This window comes from Coenobita brevimanus, chromosome 62 (genome assembly GCF_032717465.1).
Source record: "Coenobita brevimanus isolate Jiangsu-jjx chromosome 62, ASM3271746v2, whole genome shotgun sequence".
NCBI classification, from domain to species: Eukaryota; Metazoa; Arthropoda; class Malacostraca; order Decapoda; family Coenobitidae; genus Coenobita; species Coenobita brevimanus.
This window is the reverse complement of record NC_137015.1, coordinates 12,041,898-12,066,301: the sequence shown is the minus strand read 5'-3', so window position 1 is coordinate 12,066,301 and position 24,404 is coordinate 12,041,898. Positions and strand designations below refer to the sequence as shown.

Sequence of the window (24,404 nt, the reverse complement as noted above, 5' to 3'; positions counted from 1 at the left end):
GAAACCCCAAGCATGTACAAGGATGATGCAGGATTAAGCTGAATATTAATAAACATTAGTGGGTATATCTGTGGAAGATTTTGTCGGGTTGATAGGTGTAAGAACTGAGTCTTAGATGCATTAAAGACAACCATATTATTTTTACCCCAGTCAGAGATACGAGCCAAGTCAGACATTAGGTGTGCCATAGCCTCATCCCTTGTTTGTTGAAGTAACTGTTGAGATGGGCGTTGCGGGAACCGAATGGAAAGGTGAAGGGTGGAGTCATCAGCGTATGAGTGGATAGGGTTAGATGTACAGCTTAGAAGATCATTGATGAATAAAAGGAAGAGAGTTGGTGATAGGACAGAGCCCTGAGGAACACCACTGTTGATAGATCTAGGAGAAGAACGATGGCCGTCTACAACAGCGGCTATAGAACAACCAGAAAGGAAGCTAGCGATGAAGGCACAGATAGAAGGATAGAAACCGTAGCAGGGCAGTTTGGAAATTAAAGATTTATGCCAGATTCGATCGAAAGCCTTTGAGATGTCAAGTGCAATGGCAAAGCTTTCACCAAAGTCCCGAAAGGAGGATGACCAGGAGTCTGAAAGGTAGGTGAGAAGATCGCCAGTGGAGCGTCCCTGACGGAACCCATACTGACGATCGGAAAGAAGGTTGTGATAGGAAAGATGCCTTAAAATTTTTCTATTAAGAATTGACTCGAAAACTTTTGAAATACAGGACGTTAAAGCAATTGGACGATAGTTGGAGGGTTGGGAGTGGTCACCCTTCTTTGGGACTGGCTGAAAGAGAGCAAACTTCCAGCAAGAAGGAAAGGTACAAGTTGACAGAAAAGGCGAAAGAGTTTGCCTAGGCAGGGTGTAAGCACAGAAGCACAGTTCTTAAGAACAACAGGAGGGACCCCATCAGGCCCATATGCCTTGTTAGTACTGAGGCCAGTGATGGCAGAAAATACATCAACTGAAGAAATTTTAATGTCAGCCATGAGGAAGTCAGAGGGGGGAAATGATGGAGGAACAGCACCGGAATCGTCTAAGGTGGAATTGGAGGAGAAAGTCTGTGCGAAGAGATCTGCTTTATCTGTAGAAGAAATAGCTACAGAACCATCAGAGTAGAAAAGAGGAGGGAAGGATGATGAGGTAAAGTTGTTAGAAAGATTTTGGCAAGGTGCCAGAAGGAGCGGGAAGAATTCGAGTTGGAGAGTTGAGAGCATTTAGTATGGATGAAATTATTTTTAGTAGAGCGAAGAACAGACTTAGCACGATTCCGGGCAGAAACGTAAAGATGATGTGATTCAGGGGTGGGTTGGCTCCGGTACCTTTTGTAGGCCTTCTCCTTGTTGCGGACAGCATTAGAACAAGCGTGATTAAACCAAGGCTTTCTTGCGTTAGTCAAAGGATATGAGAAAGGAATGTATGCTTCCATGCCCGAGAGAATAACCTCCGTAATGCGCAAGGCACACTCAGATGGCTCCCGGCCATGGAAGCAATAATCATTCCAGGGAAAATCAAAGAAGTACTGCCTGAGGGCCTCCCAGTCCGCGGCTCCAAAATGCCACAGACGACATTTCCCTGGAGGGTCCACATGCCGTACCGGAGTGATAGGACAGGTTAAGGTAATAAGGTTGTGATCGGAGGAGCCCAACGGAGAGAAAAGATTAACAGAGTAAGCAGAAGGATTAGTTGTGAGAAAGAGGTCAAGTATGTTGGAGCTCTCTCCAAGGCGGTCAGGGATACGGGTAGAGTGCTGTACAAGCTGCTCTAGGTCATTAAGGATAGAAAAGATGTAGGCTTGTTCAGCAGGTGGATCCGTGAAAGGAGAGGAGAGCCAAAGGTGGTGGTGAACATTGAAATATCCAAGAATGGAGATTTCAGAGAAAGGAGAAATGGATAGAATGTGTTCCATCGTAGAAGTAAGATAGTCGAAGAATTTTTGATAATCAGTAGAATTAGGGGATAAGTATACAGCACAGATATATTTAGTCAAAGAATGACAGGAAAGCCGAAGCCAGAGTGTGGAGAATTCAGAAGAATCAAGTTCAGTGGAAAATAGTTTTATAAGTTACTTCAAGTGACAGTGCATAACACAGTGTAAATAAAATAGAAATGTAAATAACGTAAATAAAATAGAGAACATAAATAGAAATGTAAATGAGTAGTATTATAAGAATACGAGTATATACCCTAGGAGTAATGAAAGTGAAAGTTTCACTCTAGCATGTCTGAATACTATGAGTTATGAGAGTGAAGGTGAAAGTGACATTCACTCTCAATGCTAGTATACAGGACGAGGAAGTGAATGCTATATATTTTACTGAAAGAAATGGAATCCCTACAGTGACAATAAACTAATACTACTGAAGGAAACTTATGGATAAAGACTGTAGATATATATAATTGTTATATAGTAATAGAAATATAAAGTGTGAGGGGTTTTATGAATAATAAATTACAACACCAGCGGCGAACTAGCGCAAGTGGGAAGGTCATACGCGCTCGTAATTTTCATTGCTTTCACAGTGGTTTTTATTTGGAGTATGGATCCCAAACTACTTGATAATCATAGAGTAGTGTTTATAGTGTTAATATGTGGCTGTGGTAATCATGTTATGGGTTGTCGGGAAGTGTAAAGTGGAGACTTCGTTATCCAACTTCAGAGGTCTCCGCAAGTCCTACGGTAATCGACGAAGGCTCAACAAACATTCCAGGAAAAAGCTGAAGGTATGTGCCATATGCATATGTAATTTTAATATTCTAGGACTAATAACTGATTTTTGGCAAATATTTTTTGAGAGTCTGTCGGAGCCCGAATAACCCCGCTGGAGACACAAAACATTGGGAAACATGCCCGCGGTGTAAGGGTTAAACCGGGGTATACCTATTCCATGTGAGTAAGAGTGAAGTGTGGTAGCAAGCTCAGTAACTGGCTTTATAACCTTCACTGATTGACATATTCACAATTCAGCCATAAATACATGAAATCCAAGGCCAAGTTGAGATTTTCACAGTTATAAGTTGTCAAATAGATTCCTAACCTCTATCCATCTGGTATTCTGGGGGTGAGGGATAATGGAGACTGTTCACATGTTCCCTGCCTAACAAGACAACTGAAAGAGATGGGATGGTGTGAACTGGTAGTCTCCAGACCTTCAAAACAGCTACTTAAAAACAATTGTGGAAACCTTGAATTTGAGTCCTTTGCTTGCCCATGGCCTAGTAAAACTAAGCAGGCATATATGATGATGTGAATAAAGAACACAATAGAGTCAAGGCAGGGAAGGTGTGATAATAAGGAATATCTGATGTGAAGGCACATTGTGAGAAGAGGAATGCAGTGGAACAGTATAGGATGTTAAAGTTATATCAACACTTGGGATGGAGTATGGAGAGGGTTATTTGTTAGTTTTCCTTCTCCTAGGCCCCATCCAATGGTAGAGTTCAGTCTGCCTCCCAGGAAATTGTTTCATTTCATTTCGTTTATAAAGACTTCAGCATGTTTGCCTGCGTTGGCCTCGATCACCAAATGCTGGCTGTCTGTGCTGCTCGATCTCTGGCAGCCTCCCTATTCAGTCCCTTATTCCTCATGTCACACTCTGTGACCTCTTCCCAAGTCTTTTTTGGTCTATCTCTCACAACCCCACCCCCAGCATTCACACCTCACACTTTCTGCACCCAACTACCATCCTCCATCCTCTCCACATACCCAAACCTTCTCTGTCTGTCCCTCCTCATCACAACACCATTACACTCCAGTCCCATCCTTCCTCTCAGCTCTTCCAGCCCCTCCAGGCTTGACATTCAAGGATGCACTGCACACCCACCTAATCATTGTCATTCAGTTGAGCCTACGAATATCCTCTTCTCATACTGCCTAGGTCTCACTACCATACAGCATTACACTCCTAACACATGCCACCTACAAAGATCCCTTAGCACAGAAGGAGAGCGCTCTCAATGTCAGGAGAGGCAGCAGCTCCCTGAACTTCTTCCAGCCACTCCTCACTCCACCCCCATCTTTAGAACATAACATGTCTCCCAAGTAACAAAATTCTTCCACACACTCAAGAGACTCACCAGCAAGATCAATCCTTTCACATGTGACACTCTCCACATGCTCTCTCCGACACACTGCACACATGAAATCAGCATTATCTCGCAGTCTACCTCTAATACCACTTCATCTGTTATGCACCTACTTACCACAAACACTGCACGAGATGGAATTACTTCCCACGCCCTTGTGGCAAACTGCACATGACCACTGTCCCTCATCTTTGACAGTACCACCACCAACCCAGGATACCAATCACCTTTGTTTTATCTTCATTTACTCAAAAGCCTTTATGTCTCATACCATCTCTTCACTTCCTAAGCCATTCCTCCACCTCCTTTTCATTCTCTGCAGTCAACGCCAAATCGTTGGCATACAACATCTGCAGGAGTCCATCTCTTAAGTTACGTGAGAGGGCTTCAAGCACCATCATGAACAATAAGGGGCTCAGGAGTGACCCCTGATGGGTACCAACATTCGTGGAAAACTCATCACTCAAATCTCCATTCACTCCCACCTGGGTGCAAGCACCCACATACATAGCCATAACCACTCTAACCAGCCACTCCTCAATCCTGAGCTTTCTCATTGCCCACATCACCACCTCCGTGAGGACTCTGTCAAAGGCCTTCTTAAAAAAAAAGTAAATTAAAAATAAAAATGAATATGGCATCAGTGGTCCCTTTGCCTGGCATAAACCCAAACTGCATCACATCAGTATTCACTCTCTCAAAATCATACCATTTAGAAACAGAGACCATAATTGTTATTGTTGTTCTTGTAACCCCAGTGGACTTCAGCTGGTCACTCCCAGAGTACTTTTGTGGAGGTTATGTTGAAGGACTGTCTGTGTTGTGATGGTATAAAACATGCGAGTAAGTGTGCTGTGGTGTGGGTGGCTGCATTTCAGCATGGGCAAAGGGGATTGTTCATGATGTTTTGGTATTGTAGCAAGGAAGGATGGTGGCTGCATTGCATTGTGGCTAGATGTACTTGTGCCTCTCTGGGTAGGGAGTTTCTAGGGAGTGTATGTCTGGTGGTGGTTCTTGAAGGATGCTGCTTGGCTGGAGGTTTGTGGTGGCTGTGTGTTTACACTATGTGTTTAAAAATTGTAGTGTTGGGTGGAGGAAGGGGGATGTTGCCAAGATACTGTGTAGTGTTCAGCAGTTTTTCATTTCTTGTTTCTTTGTGGCTGGGTGATGCAGCATGAGAGGGCTGCCTTGTCGTGGTGGCACGGAAGGGCATGAATGGAGGATTTACCTGAAAGAGGAGATATTCCACTGTGTGTGAAGAATCAAGCTTGGCCTGCAAATGACCCTTGTGCCCCCCCAAAGGGAGGTTGGTATACTGCAGTGTCAGCACAAAGCCACACTTTCAAAGATCCTTTCTTCAGACTGTACTTGTGTAGAAGCAATGTGTTTGTGTAGAAGTCTCAGCCCAGACTTTGACCACATAAATGGGTTTGAATCCCCTGCCTAGAAGTGTTGAACAAGGCCAGCTGCTGGTCTTATGGCCTCACACCACTCCCACAGTATTACTTCCCAATGATAATGGTAACCATCCATACATGGAAGAATGAAAGTGGAGAAGCTAGAAACAAATCCATGGTAGATGAATATGAATGAAAGGTAATGGATAGGGTAAGTGAAATGAAAGTACTGTAGTAGATTGAAAACATTTGTGGAGTGCATAGTTGTAATGAAAGGGTGTTAGCTCATAAGACAGGAAAGCTTGGAGGGATGTGGAGGTTGTAAAAATGATGAAGTGGCGAGAAGTGATTGGGGTGGATGCAGTTAAGGAGCTCAGATGAACACATTTGAATAAAGAAAGCATAAAAATGCATAAGGTGTTCCAGAGGGTTGAAGGTGGCTGGATAGAAATATTAATGTAAGTTCTAATACAGTAATATAGAGCTGACTTCGAAGTAGCCTAGGTGCAAAAGTATAGGAATGAATGTGGAAAAAATAAAAATTTAAGGCAGGAAAATGAAAGGGAGCTAAGGAGCAGATCAATAGGTTGTTGCAAAAAACTGATGAGTTAAGAGGGAGAAAGCATATTGGTGCCAAACATAACTGCATTTCTTAGTGTACAGTGAAGGAATGTAGTGCCCAAGAGTGTAAGAGCGACAGTAATGAAGAATGGTGTAAAGTAGTTGAAAAATAACAAACCAGCAGGTGTTGGTAAGGTTGCTAATAAAATGTAATGACACTGAAGTGAACTATTTAGGTGAAACATACCAGAAGGCTTGGATGAGTGGAGGATATACGAGGTGCAATCAAAAAGTTTTGAGACTGTTTCTGATGTGAATGAACGGAGCATGGCATGGTCATGCATGAGCAGCAGGTTTGAGCAGTAACCTTCATGAATCAATATGCTGTGTGGTGTTACACTGTCAACATCGGGACCTGTGTTACACACATTTTTGTGACCACATGCATGTGCTCATTTGCTATCTTACTGCGGACCTCAAACTTGAGCAGAGAGCAAACATCAAATTCAGTGTCAAACTCAGGGAATCAGCAATGGAGACCCTTGAAATGCTTCAGCAGGCCTACGTCAATGAAGAAATGAGCACGACGAGGTGTTTTGAGTGGCACTCATGCTTCAAGAGGGATAAAACGTCACTGGAGGACAGTAAGAGGTCAGGGTGACCCTCCACTAGCAGTCACTAAAAATGTCAAAAAAATTCAATGGATTGCACACAAGGATCATTGAATCACCAACAAAGAAGTAGTAGTTGTTCCCTAGGCAGTCTGGCTGAACTGCCCCGAGTCCCTAAGGAAGACCACGGCCGGGACCGGGCTTTCCCACAGAGCTGTCAAGGAGTGTATGTTGTGTTGTTGGTGTAGGTGATTATGTGCAATGCAGTCTTCCATAATGTGCTTAATAGTATGGGGTGCTGTGTTACATCCTGGACAGGCATCAGCAATGGAGTCATACAGCCTCTTCTGGTAACTTAAGAGGGCTGGATGATGCCCACATCTCAGCCTGGCCAGGTGGACCTTGTCCTCATGAGGGAGATAGGATTCAGAAGGGTGGATATCAGGAGGCCGTGCATGCAGCTGTGTGTTGTCTTTAAGTGACTGAATGGAGTGCGAGTGATTTGAGCATGGATATGCTTCTGGAAGCTGGTCTGAGGCAGGCGAGGGGGGAGAGATGACAGTATTTATGTATGATATCATGTGCTGGGTGTTGTTTTGATGTTCCTTGGTGTGTGTGGTTGTGCTGCTATTTAGTGTAGTGGATGTTGTGGGTTTGTGGAGGCTGCAGTGAGAATTTGGGTGCTTCTCATGTCTAGGTGATCCTTGACTTTGAGAACATTGGTTTTTGGTGTAGGTGGTCTGTGGATGTAGTAGCATTGCAGCCTGTGATTATTTTTAGGGCCTTGTTCTGTATGGTCTGTAGAGTGTTGTAGTGTGTTTTATTGAGGTTAGGAGCCCGAGCAGGGCTTGCATAATTCATCACTGAATGTATATATTGTTCGTATACTGTGGTGGTGGTTTCTTCGAAGTGTTCAAATGTTGTATGGGCAAGTGACCTCAAGGCATTGAGTCTTGGTGTTATTTTATTTTTAATGTTTGTGATGTGTTGTTTAAATGACTCTGATGTACGTCACACCAAGGATTTTGGGTGTGTGTGTGTGTGTGTGTGTGGTAGGAGAGTGTTGTTTATGGTGAGGTGTGGAATGTGACTGTGTTCTGCTGTCCAGTTTGTGAGAAGGGTCACTGTAGATTTGGCTGGGGCTATTTTGAGCCTGTTTGTGGTGAACCATTTATGTAGTGTGTTGAGGTAAGGTTGGAGGATGTGTGTGGCTGTGTTTGCATTTTGGTGTGTACAAGTAAGTGTTATGTCATCTGCATAGGAAGCTATGTGTATCTGTGGTGTGTGGAGTGTGGGTATGTCGTGCATGTATAGGTTAAAGAGTGTAGGGAACAGAACAAATCCTTGGGGGACACCATTTGTAATGTTTCTGGTGTTCAAAGACCGACCGGCAAATGTTACATGTTCACATCTGCCTGCTGAGTAGTTTGCCAACCATCTTTTTGTGTTATTGTGCATGTTTATGTTGAATATTTTGTTTGTGAGGTTGTGGCGAGGGATGGGATCAAAAGCTTTGTTGATGTCTAGTGTGAGTAGGAGTGTTCTGTGTGGTGGCCTAGCTGAATTCATGCCATCAAAAACTCTCTGTGTAAGGTCTGTAAGAAGTGTGTTTGTGGAGTGTAGTGGCCTAAAGCCATGTCATGATGGGGCTAGGGGGGTGTGAGGTGTAACTAGTTGTAGTACCAATTGTTCAGTGACTTTGGAGGGGGTGCAGAGGAGTGTGAGGGGTGGTGTGAGGAAGGTAACATGGGGTCATTGTTGGGTTTGGGGATAGTGATGATAATGCCATGGTTCCAGATGTTGTGTATTGTTGTGTGAGTAGCTGTAGTTTGATATGTTGGTGAGTGCTTGTTTGCCTTGTGGTCCAAGGTGTTTAAGGTGAATGTTGCTTATGTTGTCTGGTCCACAGGCAGATGAGTGCTTAAGGTTGCTAATGATGTGCTTCGTCTGGTTGTAAGTGAAAGGTGCATAATCTGGGTCTGTGGGGAACTGTCTTTTACTTCAGATGATACATCGGTCATCGCAATGAGGGTTTAGATGGCTGACATGTGAAAAGTGATTGATGAGAGTGCTTGTTGCTTGTTTGAAGGTATGGTGTCTGTTGTTGTGATGGCAGCATGTGATTGTTTTGTGTTGCTGTTGGAGAGTGTGATGCTGTTTAGTGTTTTGTAGAGTATACTGGTGTTTGTTTTGTGGTTAAGTGTTTGGAGACAGTTATTCCAGTTTAGTGTTTGTTCTGATTTTTTTTTTTTTTTTTGAGTGTTGAGTTCTTGTATTTGTTGTATGGTGTCTTGTGTATGGAGTGTTGGGGAGTGTCATAGTGTGTCCCATTGACTGATGAGGCCTTGAATTTCTGGTGTGAAGTTGGGGTTGTGTTTCTGTTGCCTCTAGGGAAGTGTCTTTTGTCTGCATTTGAATAATTGTATTGAAAGTGTGCACAGCAGTGTTTATGTTTGTGATGGATGTACTGTTTAATGTTCTGAAATGTTGTTCTGTTTCAGTTGTGAAGGCCTCCCAGTTGGCTCTCTTACAATTAGTGTATGAGTGTCTGTGGCCAGCTGAGGTGACTCTGGTTTTGGTAGTGATGATGATTGGGAGGTGATCAGATCCAAAAGTTTTGACCATTCTCCAGGATGTTGTGGGGGCAAGGTTTGAGGAGCAAAAGGTGATGTCTGGGGATGATGGAAGGAAGAGGACTTGGTGTGGGATATGGGTATGTTGATGGAGATTATTCAGTAAGAAAAGATGATCTATCTGGGATTGTAGTACCAGCCGTCTGTCTGTGTCAGGGTTGTTGACGTGCCAGGCTGATGCCTTGGCATTGAAATCACCACCCAGGATGATGTTGGGTATGTTAGTGATGTGGTGTATTTGTGGAGAGTAATTGTGTGGTACTGTGGGGGACAATTGGGGGGGAATGTGTGTGTTGGCGATTGTTATATGTGATTTGTTACCAGTGCTTATTTTAATTGTTTTTCTGTTGCGGTGTCATGTGGGGGGAGAAGTGACTTTGAGTGTGCACTGGTATATGCAAAGTTGATGGATTTGTGTATCAGGGTGATGAGTCCACTGCTACTGCCGTGAGCCCAGTCTTATCGAATGGTGGTGAAATTATGAAATGTAGGTGTTTTTTGTGTTGTGTAGTTTTGTTGCTTGTAAGATGGCAATGTGTATGTTTTGTTGTTTGATGAATTGTGTGAGTTCTTGTTTTTTGGTGTTTATGCCATCTGTTTTAACTGAAGGATGTTTATGTTGTGTGTGCAATGTGTGTTGGCTGTGGTAGCATGAGGGGGGAGATGGTGGTGCGGGTGGAGGGGAAGGGGTAGAAGAAGGGTGTGATGGAGGTAAGGGTTGGGGTGGAATGGGAGGGGTTGGGGGATTGGATGGTGTGGGACGTATTGGTGGGTTAGGCTGAGGAGGTGTGGAGGAAGTAGGAGAAGCATTGGTGGGTGGGTTAGTGGGTGGGATGAAGGAGCAGGTTCAGGTGTGTGTGTGTAATGTTTTCCAGGTGCAAGTGTTGTGCAGGTGTAATGGGTCCAGTTCTTGTAGGAATTGCACTGAACTAAACCCTTTGTCTGTCGGCTCAATGTGATAGGTTTTGAGCGTGTTGGACATGTGTATTTGTTGGTGGGTCCTGGATTGCTCTCAATGTCCCCGGCTAGAAGAAGTCGTCGAGAAATGACCTCTGGGGAATCATTTCTCGGTGTAGAAGAAACAGTGTTATTGTATGTGTTGTGTTGAGAGATGTGGTACTTGCCCACGCGACTGAAGCCACTCTCAGGTTCTCGGGACCCGGGAGGGGCCAGGGGCGTTTACGGTGATTTGGCCCCGATGCTGTCCTCCTCTTCTGCTTCGACACCCTCTGGGGGGTAGACCCACGGTGAAGATGCCACTGCTCCAGGTCCCTATCAAAGAAGTTGCTAGCATCATCAGCTTGTCCTTTAGAACAGTTCAGGCAATCCTCATATCCAGTTTGAACATGTACCGTGTCACTGCCAAGTTCATGCCCAGGCTTCTGACCTTCGAGCAGGAGCAGCACGGTATCGAAGTTTGCCAGGATCTCCGTCAACAGGCCCAGGATGACCTAATCTTCATATCAAGGGCCATCACCAGTGGCAAGAGTTGGGTCTACGGTTACAATCCAGAGACCAAACAGCAGTCATCGCAGTGGAAGATTCCACACTCTCCAAGACCAAAGAAGGCAAGGCAGGTCAGGAGCATGACCAAAAGCAATCTCATCCCTTTTTTCTATACAGTAATCCCTGTACTTTCCGGATGCCCACTTTCCGGACTCCCCACTTACCGGACATTGTGGGCCTGGACCTTTGGAACCCAAAAATGGCCAAAAAAAGAAAAATATCCCCCCAAAATTCGATTTTTTTTCCCCACCCATAATTTGAAATTGCTGTGCGCTGCGCGGTGCCAAACAGCTGTTTACACCACGGCCCCTTCACCCCTTCCTTCCTCCCCCCTCCCCAGTCATGGTTGCCGCTTGGTATTTTTCATTACCAAATGTGGGCCAATTTGGTACTGAAAAGTTCGTTTGGTAGTGAATCAGCATGATCCATTACCAAACAGATTTTTCACATGTATGAAGATATAGAGAATGGAGACTGTGGACTGTCTGCTTTCTTTGATTATTATGCTAGCATACATAGTGCAAGAATAAACATGCTGCTGATTGTAAGGAGAGTGATTATTTCCATTTGTACATATAATTAGTGAAGAATAAATGCTTCCTTTAAGAATTTGGTAATGAAAAGTTAAATTTTGTAATGAGTTAAGTTTGGGAAGTTTGGTAATGTGGCTGAGCTCAGATCTGGCAACCCTGTCCCCAGTTACTGCCTAACCTTCATCCAGGGATGACGTTCATCGCAATGGATGCCGCACATGCTCATTTTTGTGGATAAACAGTGAATAAACTGCAATACCTCATCACTAACATCGGTATTTACAGTGTTGTGCAGTGTTAAGAAATTAGAATTTGGAGTGCAAAGGATTAAGTGTGGGGTGCAAAGTGGCAGTTGAAACTGGCGTGGTGTTAAGAACAGAATGTGCAGTGTTAAACAATTATAACTCACAGTGCAAAGAATTAAGTGTAGCACAACACTGGATTACTATACGTGCTTCAAGAGCATTTTCAAAACTACCAGAGCCTTAGAGAGTTAGAGGAGGCGGCCACAGATGTGCTGTAAGTACAGTACCCTGTACACTGGTAGGCCTAAGTATTTTCCATACTCACTCACCATCCACTCACTCGATGTAGTGCTGCTGTCAGGTGTCTGCCTTTTCCTCTCTTCCATCCTTCTTTCCTTTCATCCTCTTCTGTCTTCCTTTCCTTCATTCTTTCCTTGTCCTTCTGCCTACGGGTAACTTTACACTCCCTCTTCTGTCTTTCTTTCCTTTATTCTTTCCTCTTCCTTCTGCCTGTGGGTGACCCTACACTGAGTGACAAGCCAAATGGTTTTCTGTACACCAGGAAACTATTTACTATGCTGGGTGGTAACCATATAACCAAATTTTGGCATCTGGTGGTTTAATGGGTAATTATTGCGCTCCAGTCGGATCGAGCCGGTGAAGATTTATATCCAAGAGGTGGTTGGGGTTGATTGCTTATGTAATGCCACTCAGGGATGAGTGAGGCTGGTCATTCTCATCTTAAATGTTGGGACCAACTGCCTAGCCCCAGGCTCCTACGCTCCTCATGGGGCAATGTAAGTTTAGATGATGGATGGATGGATGGACTTCTAATTCCTCATTCTCTGGTTCCTTTTCATTTATTTCATGCTTTATGTCCATTATTGGTGTGAATAGGGTCTTAAATAGGTTTAATTAAGTGCTATGCATGTCCGGTAGGGAGTTATTAGGTGGCTTTCAAAGTTAGGCTGGGTTAGGGTCATAAGTACCAGTCCAGCAGGCAGAGGCCCACTTTCCGGACGGGACCACTTTCCAGACATCCCTTTGGCCCTATTACATTGCATAGACTGTATTCGCGGGGTTGTGCACAGTGAATTCGTCCCCAGGGTCACACTTTCAATGCCGGGTTCTGCTTTAATGCCCTGAAACTTCTGAGGGAGGACATTCGATGCAAACGACCTGAACTGTGGCACAAGGGCAATTGGATGCTCCATCATGACAGCGCACCTGTTCATAGTGCATTCAAAACACGCGAGTTTTGAGGCTGTGCCAATATAACTGTCACTCCCCACCTCCTGTACTTGCCGGATTTGGTCCCCCTGCAACTTCTTCCTCTTCCCCAAGATGAAGTAGGAGCTGCAGGGTCACAATTTTGACACTGTGGAGGAGATCCAGCATGTCACAAATGGTGCTTGGCACGCTTGCAGAACAGGAGTTCCAGGGAGTGTTCCAAGCATGGTGAAAGCACTTGGAGTAGTATATTGCTGCACAAGCCAACTACTTCCAAGGGGATGTTGGTCAAATTTAAATCAGGTACAGTTTTTTGCCTTTTATAGGCCTAGTTTCAGAACTTTATGATCGCACATAGTACTGTGGGAGGAAGACATGTATCAGAATGTATGGGGAGTGATGAACAGAATGGTTTTCAGAGTGGTTGGGAATGTGTGGATCAAATTTATGCAGTTAATACTGTGTTTGTACAACCTGAACTTAGACTGTAGGTGCCTGTATACTGCTGTGAAATTGAACACATGTATTTTTGCATGTTTCAGTTTGAGCAGCAGACATGGAAGGAACAGCTCATGGGTGGTGCTAGTTGGGGAACAGACGGTAGTGAAGCTTCCCACACTCTTAGATGTCCTTCATGGCCACGACCCAACACAGGTCAGTATGGTCGCTTTGAGTAAGTGAGGGAAGTGAGACAGCTGCCGAATAGATGTTGCCTCTATGATGATGTCTCATTTCAATTATTTTAAATTTGTTATGGATGGGCATCCTAAATTATATATTAATGGTGGGCGTTTATATGTTGAACAGAGCAGTACGGCTTATCTTTGGTCTTCCCCGCAAGGACCAACCACCACATTTCTAATTGAGTTGCATTGGTTGCTGGTAAAGGCTAGAATATGTCTTATTAATTTCAAGGTTCTTAAGTTTGGTGAACCAGAGTATCTTGCTGAATGGTTGGCATGCTTTGGTTTGATGTTAAGAAGTGAAGTTGATTCCATGTGCCTTGGTGGACCTGTGGCTGCCCATCATTCATCTTTCTCTAGTCAGTCTTCTCCATTACAGTCCCATAATTCATGAGGCAACTGACTTCTCTTGAGTCTTGTAAAGGGCAGCTCAAAACCTTTCTATTTTCAAGAAACTATGGTTTGGGGAGAGACGTTGTGACAGATGATTATAGGGTTTAATTGTTGCAATTTTTTTTGTTTCTGATGAAGTCTGTATTGTACAGTGATGTCACAATTCCTGTAATTGTAAAAGTGTAAATGAGTGCCAAACACTAGTGAATTTCTTAGGAAAAACTGGTGGTTATGTTTATTATTATTATTATTATTATTATTATTATTATTATTATTATTATCCATCCATCCATCATCCAATCCTATGTTGCCCAATGAGAAGCGTAGGAGCCAGGGGCTAGGCAAGTTGGTCCTGACATTTAAGATGAGAGTGACCAGCTTCACTCATACCTGAGTGGCATTATGTGGGCAGTAAGCCCCAATCATCCCTTGGATATAAACCTGCACCGGCTCAGTCTTATCATTAGTACATTGTAGTAGTAGTAGTAGTATCATCACAGTGACAGTTTTATTTTTATCAGAATACAAGGAAACAGTTTTATTCAACTTAGAAAGGCCCTCTTGTATTGGAAAGGTTAATCATGGCACTGTTTAACCCACTGAGCTCTATAGTATGGGGAGGCTATCTCTGCAGTGAGCTTGTGACTTTGGCCGCCACATTGAAACACTCACAATCATTGCCTCTAAACTGTTCTTAGCTTGCTGTGTCTGTTTCACTGTAGTTTACATAAGCTGAGCAGTGGGCCATGGTGCTATATTTTAGCTCTGTAGTGGACCAGGGCACCATATTTCCCTAATTCATCTGCTGATTTCAAAAGGATGGGCATCAGGTGTAGTGCATAAACATCATCAGTACTGGCCTGGGCCCCTGGCAGCAGGCACACAAACTTTGCGGCGCCACCTATGAGAAAACCTCTCCATACAGTAGAGCTCAGACGTTTAACCCCACCAATGATTAGTAAAATCACATGGAAATAGCAAGCATAAAATGAAAACTATATCATCATTTTAAAGAAGTTAGGAAGATGAGAGCCAAAGAATTTTAATGGACTGTTCATAGTTCTCTTACTTTCATTCTCTTAAATTTTTGGTTTATGGTTCTAACCCACCCTTGCTTATTATGGAGAACAAAATCAGGATGATGATTTCAGATGCATGTGCAATGAAGAATAGTAAATGAAAGGCACATTAAATGAAGAAGTAACCCTTTCCTCTCTTCCTTCCTTCTTTCTTTCCTTCCTTCCTCTTCTGTCTTTCTTTCCTTCATTCTTTCCTCTTCCGTCTGTCTACAGGTGATTCTACATTGAGTGACAAGCCAAATGGTTTCTTGTACACCAGGAAACCATTTACTATGCTGGGTCATGACCATATAACCAAATTATGGCTCCTGGTGGTTTAGTGGGTAAATAAGGTGCTCCAGTCGGATAGAGCCGGTGCAGGTTTATAACCAAGGGATGTTAGGGTTTATTGCTCACGTAATGCTGCTCAGGGATGAGTGAGGCTGGCCACTCTCATCTTATGTCAGGACCAACTTGCCTTGTCCTGGGCTCCCACATTGCTCACAGGGCAACACAGGATCAGATGATGATGATGTTTCATTTCGTTTCATTTTTAAAGGCTCCAACACGCTTGCATGCGTCGGCCCTTGGTCACCTAATGGCGGCTCTCCATTCTGCACGATCTGTTGCAGCCTCCCTGTTCAGTCCCTTAACCCTGAGGTCACAATGACCTCGTCCCATGTCTTTATCAGTCTGCCCCTCATAACCCCACCCCCAGTATTAACACTTCTCACCTTCCTCACCCAATTATCATCCCCTATCCTCTCCACATGCCCAAACCATCTCAATCTACCTCTCCTCATCACAACACCAATACTCCAGTCCCATCCTACCTCTCAACTCTTCCATCGTAAACTCAGCCCCCCCAGACCTTGCTCGCAGGGACGCACTACACATCCACCTAATCATTGTCATTTCTGTACGTCTGAGCCTGCGAATATCCTCCTCCTTTACTGCCCAGGTCTCGCTACCATACAGCATTACACTCCTAACACATGCTGCATTCAAAGAAGCCTTAGCACGTAAGGAGAGTCCTCTCAGTGTCAGGAGAGGCAAGAGCTCCCTGACCTTCTTTCAACCACTTCTCACCCTAGCCACACCTCCAGCACACAACATGTCTCCCAAATAACAAAACTCTTCCATACATTCAAGAGATTCACCAGCGAGTTCAATCCTTTCATGCCTGACAATCTCCACCTGCTCTCCCCCGACACGCTATACACATAAAATCAGCATTATCTCGCAGTCTACCTCTGATACCTCTGCATGTCTTGTGCACCCATTTATCACAAACACCGCACAAGATGGAATTACTTCCCACGCCCTTGTGGCAGACTACACATGGCCACTCTCCCTCGTCTTTGACAGTACCGCCACCAACCCTAGATATCATCACTTTTGTTTTGTCTGCATTTACCCTTAAGCCCTTGTGCCCCATACCATCTTTCCACTTCCTAAATCTTTCCTTTGCCTCCCTTTCGTTCTCTGCAATCAACACCAAATCATCAGTATACAACATCTCCCTCGGGAATCCGTTTCTGAAGTCATGTGAGAGGGCTTCAAGTACATGGTAAACAACATGGGACTCAAAACTGACCCCTGATGCACACCAACGTTCACAGAAAACTCATCACTCAAATCTCTTCACTCTTACCTGGGTGCGAGCACCCACATACATAGCCATAACCACCCTACCCAACCACTCCTCCAAGCCAAGCTTTCCCATTGCCCACTTCACCACCTCTCTAGGGACTTTGTCAAAGGCCTTTTCTAAATCAACAAGAACAAAATACAGATCCCTTTTCGTATAGCATAAACCCAAATGATAATAAATGAGTTTGAAGAAAACAGATTTCAACACTGACATTTATGGAAAGTGTGAATGTTATGGCAGGGAAGATGAAAGTAATGAAGGAAGACAGGTAAGCAAGCTAGGGCTGGAATAAAGAGAAGAAAACTCTGAGTCAAGGGGAAAGAAGGGAAAAAATATTGGTTGTAGGGAAAGAGGGGAAGGAGGAAAGCAGATGCAGGAAGAGAAGGAACTGCATGCAAAAGGGAAAATGAATAAATTTTAAGATAGGGGGGAAAAAAGGAAGAAAGGGCATTTAATCATCATCATCATCAAGACCTCCCTTCCCACCTTGGGATAGGGTGAGGTATGGTTCAGAGAGCCAGAAAAAAAAAAAATAATTACAATGAGATACTAACCCAAAGTTTCCCCAACTGAATGGGCCACACTCCTATTCACTTACCATTTAGACTTCTGGAATCTTGGTCCTACCTTTTGGCATACACTTATTCCTCACATAGTTTCACATTTATGTATCAGCAGTCAGTCCAACAGCTGTAAGTTTAAAAAGGACTATAAAAACCTAGCCATACACTCTGCTCAAAATTCACCTAGCCAGCTCATTCCCTTGTTAGTTCCCTAGCCTCATCAGTTTTCATAACTCTTTCTCACACACTCATTTACTATACCTATCAACCCAACTGTCTGTTGAAAAAGGGGTGCCAAACCCTGGTCATACACCTCCCCTGCACAAAATTCATCCAGTCAACTCAATCCCTTGTCACTTCCTTAACCTCATCAGTTTCCACATCTTTTTCACACACACTCATTTATCATACTTATCCACTTTCTTCTTGGCCTGTCACACCTCCTCCCACCTTCACACTCACTCATTATGCCCTTTTCACACTGAGGTGGTTTGGCCATGTGGAGAGGATGGAGGGTGAAAGACTGACGAAGAGAATGTATGTGAGTGAGGTGGAGGGGAAAAGAGGGAGGGGGGAGGCCGAGGATGAGATGGAGGGATGGGGTGGAGAGGTATATGAGAGAGGGGGATGTGAGTTGGGAGCAGGGCAGTGAAATGGCGGGGGACAGGGCGACTTGGAGGCGATTTGTTTGTGGCCACCCCAAACGGGATTGAGGCGTCTGGCAATAGATAGATAGATAGACTCCTCTGTTCACACCCATTCTCTCCACATGACCAGTCTAAGCAAACTCTCCTTGAATGGTGTCCACAGACTATCTTACTCCGCATCATTCATGAATCACGTTGTTCTCTATCATATCGACTCACTGCACCCCACACACAGCCGCATCTCCACTGCTTTTACACATATCTTTTCATTTTCATACCACACTATAATTTGTTGTCGAAGTTCAGTTACCCTGGTGTGTCTGGCCAAGCATGCCCATCAACCACAGGCAGGTGATCATTCCCGCAGGGCCATCCCATGCAGTGAACTGATGTTTCCCTGCAGCAGACAAAGCCTTGCCATAATGAGGCACAAGAAAAAGTGTGGAGGTTTGGTTTCTGGATGGATGCCACATATCTCATCCTCAAACAGGGACACTGTAGTAGACTCCGCATCGCCCTGTTATTTGGTTATATGGCATTGAACAGTAAAACCTCAATTTAACAGCACCCTAGGGAGCCCTGAGCATGCTGAAAAAAACGAAATTCCGATAGATTGGGGCTTACACCTATCAATACCCCCGTAACTCACGCTAACACATTTTAACACATTTTTAAGCATATAAACATGTGCAGACATACAAAATCAATAAAAAAATTTTATATTTAGAACAAAAGAAAGCAGGTGGGTGTGATGTTGTAGTAAAGGACTGTACAGTAATCCAGGTAAGTACATTACAGTAATCCAGGTAAGTACAGTACAGTACAGTTGTCTTCATACAGCACGAAATAGGTTATGCAGAATCTCGTGCAAAATCGATTTTGTGCTTAAACGTGACATATATTTACATGTAAAGAAGGGGGTTAGGTTCTAGGAGCCTCATATTTTTCATTAAAAATATATTTAAAGATAGATTACTAGCAATACGTCAGCCTTAAGACACCAAAGACAGTGTGTTTACACACGACCTCACCTGCTGGACACATCGTTGCATAGCTACTGCAGTCTAACCTAACCTAACTGATTAGTTTTGCGCCCTAATACTCCCCATAAAAATTTTAATCACCAAGGATTGCTAAGCCTCTTGAAAGTCCTCATTAGAATTTAAGCAAAAACTTGACCTAAACAACATGTGAATAATGGCCGGCCAGCATCATGCATATTTCGTCACGAATCACTTTCGGTACTAATAAAAAAAAAAAAATGCAGTGTGAAACTTTTTGAAAGCCGTTAGTCATCAACAATAAAGGAAAAAAAAACTGTAGAGAAGTCGTCAGCATGGAGTGATTGCGTATCTCACTTCTCAGATACACACGAATGCAGAAATTGTGAAAAATAAACAAGTCAGCCAAACAGTATACAGTAATCCCTGTAATATCCGGACGCCCATTTTCTGGACATCCCCAATAACCGGACATTTTCGTCCCGGGATCCAATATTCCCAAAATGGGCCAAAAACCGCAAAAAATTTGAAAAAAATCCGACTTTTTCCCGCCTGTAATTTGAACTTGGCGTGCACGGCGCGGGCCAGCTGTGTTCTGGTGTGTTGTTCTGCCGACGTCCGCTAGAGCGCCCCTGCATCCTCCCCACTTACCGTCAGTTTTCTTGTGTGTGCACACTCGTCGTCATGGCCGCCCACGGACTTGCTTTTGTGGTGGTGTCTTACCTGCTGCAGGCTTTCCTGCTGCTCTCATGCCTCTCCTTCGTGTGTGTGATGATGGCCCTACCACCTGAGAAGAGGAAGAGAGTAGTTTTGACTCTGGAGAAGAAGAGGGAGATAATGGACAAGGTGGATGCGGTATGGTCTTCCTCACGCATCCTTCGTGAATTCTACCTGACCTGATCTACTTTGTTTGATATCAAGAGATCCCGTGACAAACTCATGCAGTATGCGGCTGACATCTCGTCGAAAAGCAAACGCAACGTGGAGAGGAAGGTGATGTATACTCCCTAGTATGCAGAAGTCGACCGCTCCATATTGATTTGGTATCGACAGCAACATGCTGCTGGTGTGATGGTACGTGGTACGGAGCTGAAGGCTGCTGCTGAGAAGTTTGCAAGGCTTCACAACGCCCCAGACTTCAAGGCATCCGAAGGTTGGCTCTTTGCGTTCAAGTTACGACATGGCCTTATCAACCGTAAGTCTCATGATGAAGCTTTGGACGCCAACGAGGATGGAGTAGACGAGTTTTGGCACAAGGTGAAGGGCTTGATTGACAGGGAGGGCCTCACTCTTGGTCAAGTCTACAACGCTGACGAAACTGGCTTATTCTTTCGCTCTTTGCGTACGAACATTCTAGCCGAGGAGACGGAGAAGCGTGTACCTGGCCGCAAGCTCTGCAAGCAGCGGATATCTGCTTTGTGTTGTGCCAATGCTAACGGCATGCACCGGCTCAAGCCTGTTATTGTTGGCGGTGCAGAGCAGCCTCGGTGTCTTCGTGGGGTGATGGATGTCCTTCCTGTCGTCTGGTACCATTCCTTGAAGGCATGGTTCACAGCCCAGATCTTCAAAGACTGGTTCCACCGCCATTTCGTCAAGGAGGTCATCCATTACCAGACGGAGAAACTGGGAATCCTATGCGACCAGGTAAAGGCCCTCCTTCTCCTCGACAATGCACCTGCCCACTCGTGCAACAAGGAGTTGGTGGCTGAGAATGGGCGCATTAGGTGCATGTTTCTGCCACCTAATACTACTGCTCTCATCCAACCAGTGGACCAAGGAGTGATCGTGGCAATGAAGAGGCTGTACCGACGGAAGATCCTGGATGAGGTGATGGTTGTTCTCGAGGACGAGGACAAGCGCAGGGAGGGACGGGACACGCGAGGCCAGCGGACTTTGGACAACCTTCGCCGCTGCAACATCAAGTCTACCATCTACAACTGGGCCAGTGCATGGAAGGAAATACCTGTCAAGACTCCAGAAAATGGTTGGTCTCGTCTGCTTCTCGGAACGGATGTGGAGCACGATTTCCTAGGTTGTGACGTGGATGACTTCCATGCACGTCTACGTGCGCATGGGGACGATGTTGATGTGGATGATGAGGGCGATCCTGGGTATCAGACCATGTCTGATATCGAGATCGCATCTTCAGTTGCAGGTGTCAGTATCCAGCTTGAAGATTCCGACGAGGACGTCGACGATGATGCGGACTCCTCTCAGCGTGACATTACTCCAGCCATCCCCAAGCTGAGCGTACTATGGGAACACCTAGAGTTCGTTCTGGACTACCTGGAGCACCCGGACTGCGACAGGGAGATGGGGCCCTTGGGACTTGTGGAGGATGTGCACGCTTTTAGGCAGCGCATCATTAATCGTCAGTCAACCATTGACAGCTTTTTCAGGCCCGTGACCCCCGCTGTGCCCAGCCCTGGCTCCACTCCATTGCCTCCCCAAGACAGGGCCTCATGCTCCGAGCCACAGCCCAGCACATCTGGCACCATGGAGTCACCACTCGACGTGAGTTTGCGCCTCTCTTCAGAGTCATCTACAGTGGGCACGCCATCACCACGACCCAGTGATGCACCCCTAGGTCACCTGCATGAGCTACTCTCAGACTCTGACAGTGATTAGGCGCTTAGAACTTCTCCACTAGACCACACGGGAATTTACAGTGTTGTGCAGTGAAAAAAAAAAACAGTGCATAGTGTTAAGGAATTTGAGTTCTGAGTGAAAAGACATAGATTTAATTGACTTTCAATGTAACATAAATTAACTAGAGTGTGTTATGTTTAGAAAATGGTTTTATGAGTTGAAAGACTTTAAGTGCAGAGTGCAACACTTATTTCATTAAGGTACAATGGAGCGCAAGTAAGACAAGAGTGCGCAGTGTTAAGAGAATGGAATTCTGAGTGCAAATGACTAAGTTCAGTGCAAGACTTCATGAAGAGTGTACTGCAAGTGCTTCAGGAACTCCTTCTTACTGTCAGAGTCTGAGAGGAGGCGGGTTATTCATCGAGATGGCCAGGGACTTGCTGTAAGTACCCAGAATGTTTCATATTGTACTGTATTTCCATACTTACCTCTAACACCTCATTTCAGTCTTTTATATCCCTTATTGGTGTGAATAGTGTCTTAGGTGCTATGCATGTGCGGTAGGGAGGTGTTTTTCTGAGTTAGGCTAGGTTAGGGTCCATAACTACCAGTCCAGGAGCCAGGGACTTGTTGTAAGTACCCATAATGTTTGATATTGTATAAACCTACCTCTAAAACCTCATTTTATGGTTCTTTTGCATTTATTTCAGTCTTTTATGTCCCTTATTGGTGTGATTTGGGTCTTAAATAGGTGCAGTGCATGTCCAGAGGGAGTTGTATAGGTGTTTTTCTGAGTTAGGGTCCATAAGTACAAGTCCAGGAGGCTGGGGCCCAATATCCGGACAGGACCACTATCCGAACATGCCTTTGGCTCTATTACATCGGATATTGGAGGGATTACTGTAATTTGTATGACAGTATAATTCACAAGAACTGAACTCACATAATTATCTTGCCTAAATGTTTATGTCAACACCTAGTGTCTTCACATATCGTAAGATCCGAATTTACTTGACCAAAGATCGTCAGTTTATAACAAAAAGATCGAGCACAAAGCCTTTTTTCTTCTTTTTTTCACACTTGTTGCACTTAAGGCGAATACATGAGTTTTACTGCTCCATCATTAACTTTTTTTCCAACAAAGAAAACTATCCACATCGTAAACATCGCGACTCATTTTATCTGTCTGATGATTTGCATTTAAGCTGCAACGCTACATGCCACTTCCTCCAACTATTTTACTTTTTCATTTAGAATAAATGCTTGTGTTCATAGCACTTTCAGGGTGCTTAGGCATAACTAAAGTTAGTTTGGAACCATGTGCTCAGTTCTGAGAGGAAACGAGGAGCAAGGAAATAAGCAGATAAACTTCTCATCACAACGACCGTTCACCCAACACTGAGGTAGGCAGCAGGTTGTGGCTGGTGGTATGGGGGTCACATGGGTCGGGTTGGGTCAAGGAAACTAATCAGTGACAGACAAAAACATAACACACGAGTTGTATCTGGAAATCCATTACCAAAACACGCATTTCCCAGAGTTTCTCTCGCGCAATTGAGTGGTATTACTGCGCTATTATATAATTATGGGAGAAATTAAATGCTCATGTTATTCTAAGATCGTTGTTTCGTTTGTCTTAAATCAGGACTCTACTGTAACCCAGGTAAGTATTAGTTGGCAGGTTGGAGTAGAATAGGTGGCACTATGTAAATAAGTTCACTAAGTTATGAAGTCTACATAGCTAGTTCTTAAATCTAACCTTACATGCTAATTTTTTTTCACTTTGGGGTCAGGCTAGGTGGGAGGAAGACTTTGTGAGCATAAACATACCCAGTTGGCAGGAAACTGCAAACAGACGATCGAGATGCACACAGTGCCTGCCACATTTGAATTTCTTTCTAATTTTTACCCATTTGGGAGGAATTTTTTAAATTTTTTTGCATAAATATTCCTCGGGAGATTTGGGCCATTAGTTTGGGGTTGCCATTAGAATGAATGCCGTTAAATCGAGGTTTTACTGTAATTGGTTTCTTGGGTTAGAGGAAACCATTAGGTTTGTTACTCAGTTTAGGATCACCTGAAGTGGAAAGTAGAGTAATAAGAGGTGGCAGGAGGGATGGGAGAATATAGGAAGATTGGACAGCAGACAGAAAAGTTATGATAAAGGTGAAGGAAGAAGTAGGCCACACTAAATCAGGTGATTGGATGATGCTTACCTCCACCTACCACTGCTGCTTTAAGTGAAGTAGCTTTAAGTGAGATGTACAGTACAGTAATCCCTCATTTATCTGGTCGTGCAGTATCCAAACCTGTTCATTATCCAGATGCTGGACCTTGGCTCTATTAACCCATTGACTGCAGCTGTATCATATATGATTTCCTGCTTTCAAAAATTCCGCCATCAGAAATGGCACAAAATAAATCAGCTAGCAATTCATGGCACCCTATAGAATATTGCCATACATAGCTTATGCATTTTTACGAGGTGCAGAGCTCAGCTCAGTTACCTACAAAATGCCAAAGGTAAAGGTATGAAATCTTCTCCATGCTGCTGCTAGCAGTAACCCAAGCAAATATTGGATGAAATCTCTGGATGAGTGTAGTAATGATAGTGACTTGTTATTAGATAATGAAAAGGATGGTTCAGATGCTGTTTTACACCTTATCTGATCGCAAGATTGACACTGACGACACAGTGCAACCATAACACATCGTTCGCCTGGCACCACCACACAGGGAATATTTATTACTTCATGTACCTGTATCATTGGTTATTTTTTTGTTTGCTATATTGTGTTATATACCATTGAACTCGGGATTTTTTTCGCTATCTTTTGACAATATATATATTTTTTTTCTAATATTTTTTTCTAAATATTTGAAAACTGCCACACATGGGATGTACATGTAAACAAACACTGATGCAGTGAATGGGTTAAACTGTTATCTGAAATTAATAGGTATTATCTGGATGTAAAAGTCTCCGAGAACTTCAGCCAGCCAGTCAACATGTTC

General features: G+C 44.1%; 1 protein-coding gene across 1 annotated transcript in view; it reads left to right on the top strand.

Moving 5' to 3' along the window:
* LOC145404107 (beta-1,3-glucosyltransferase) overlaps positions 1-24,404 on the top strand; it is a 196,105-nt gene that overhangs the window by 45,899 nt on the left and 125,802 nt on the right. Inside the window, exon 5 of the mRNA XM_080275722.1 lies at positions 13,344-13,455. Coding sequence (XP_080131848.1) covers positions 13,344-13,455 — 112 coding nt within the window. The remainder of the gene's footprint in view (positions 1-13,343; positions 13,456-24,404) is intronic.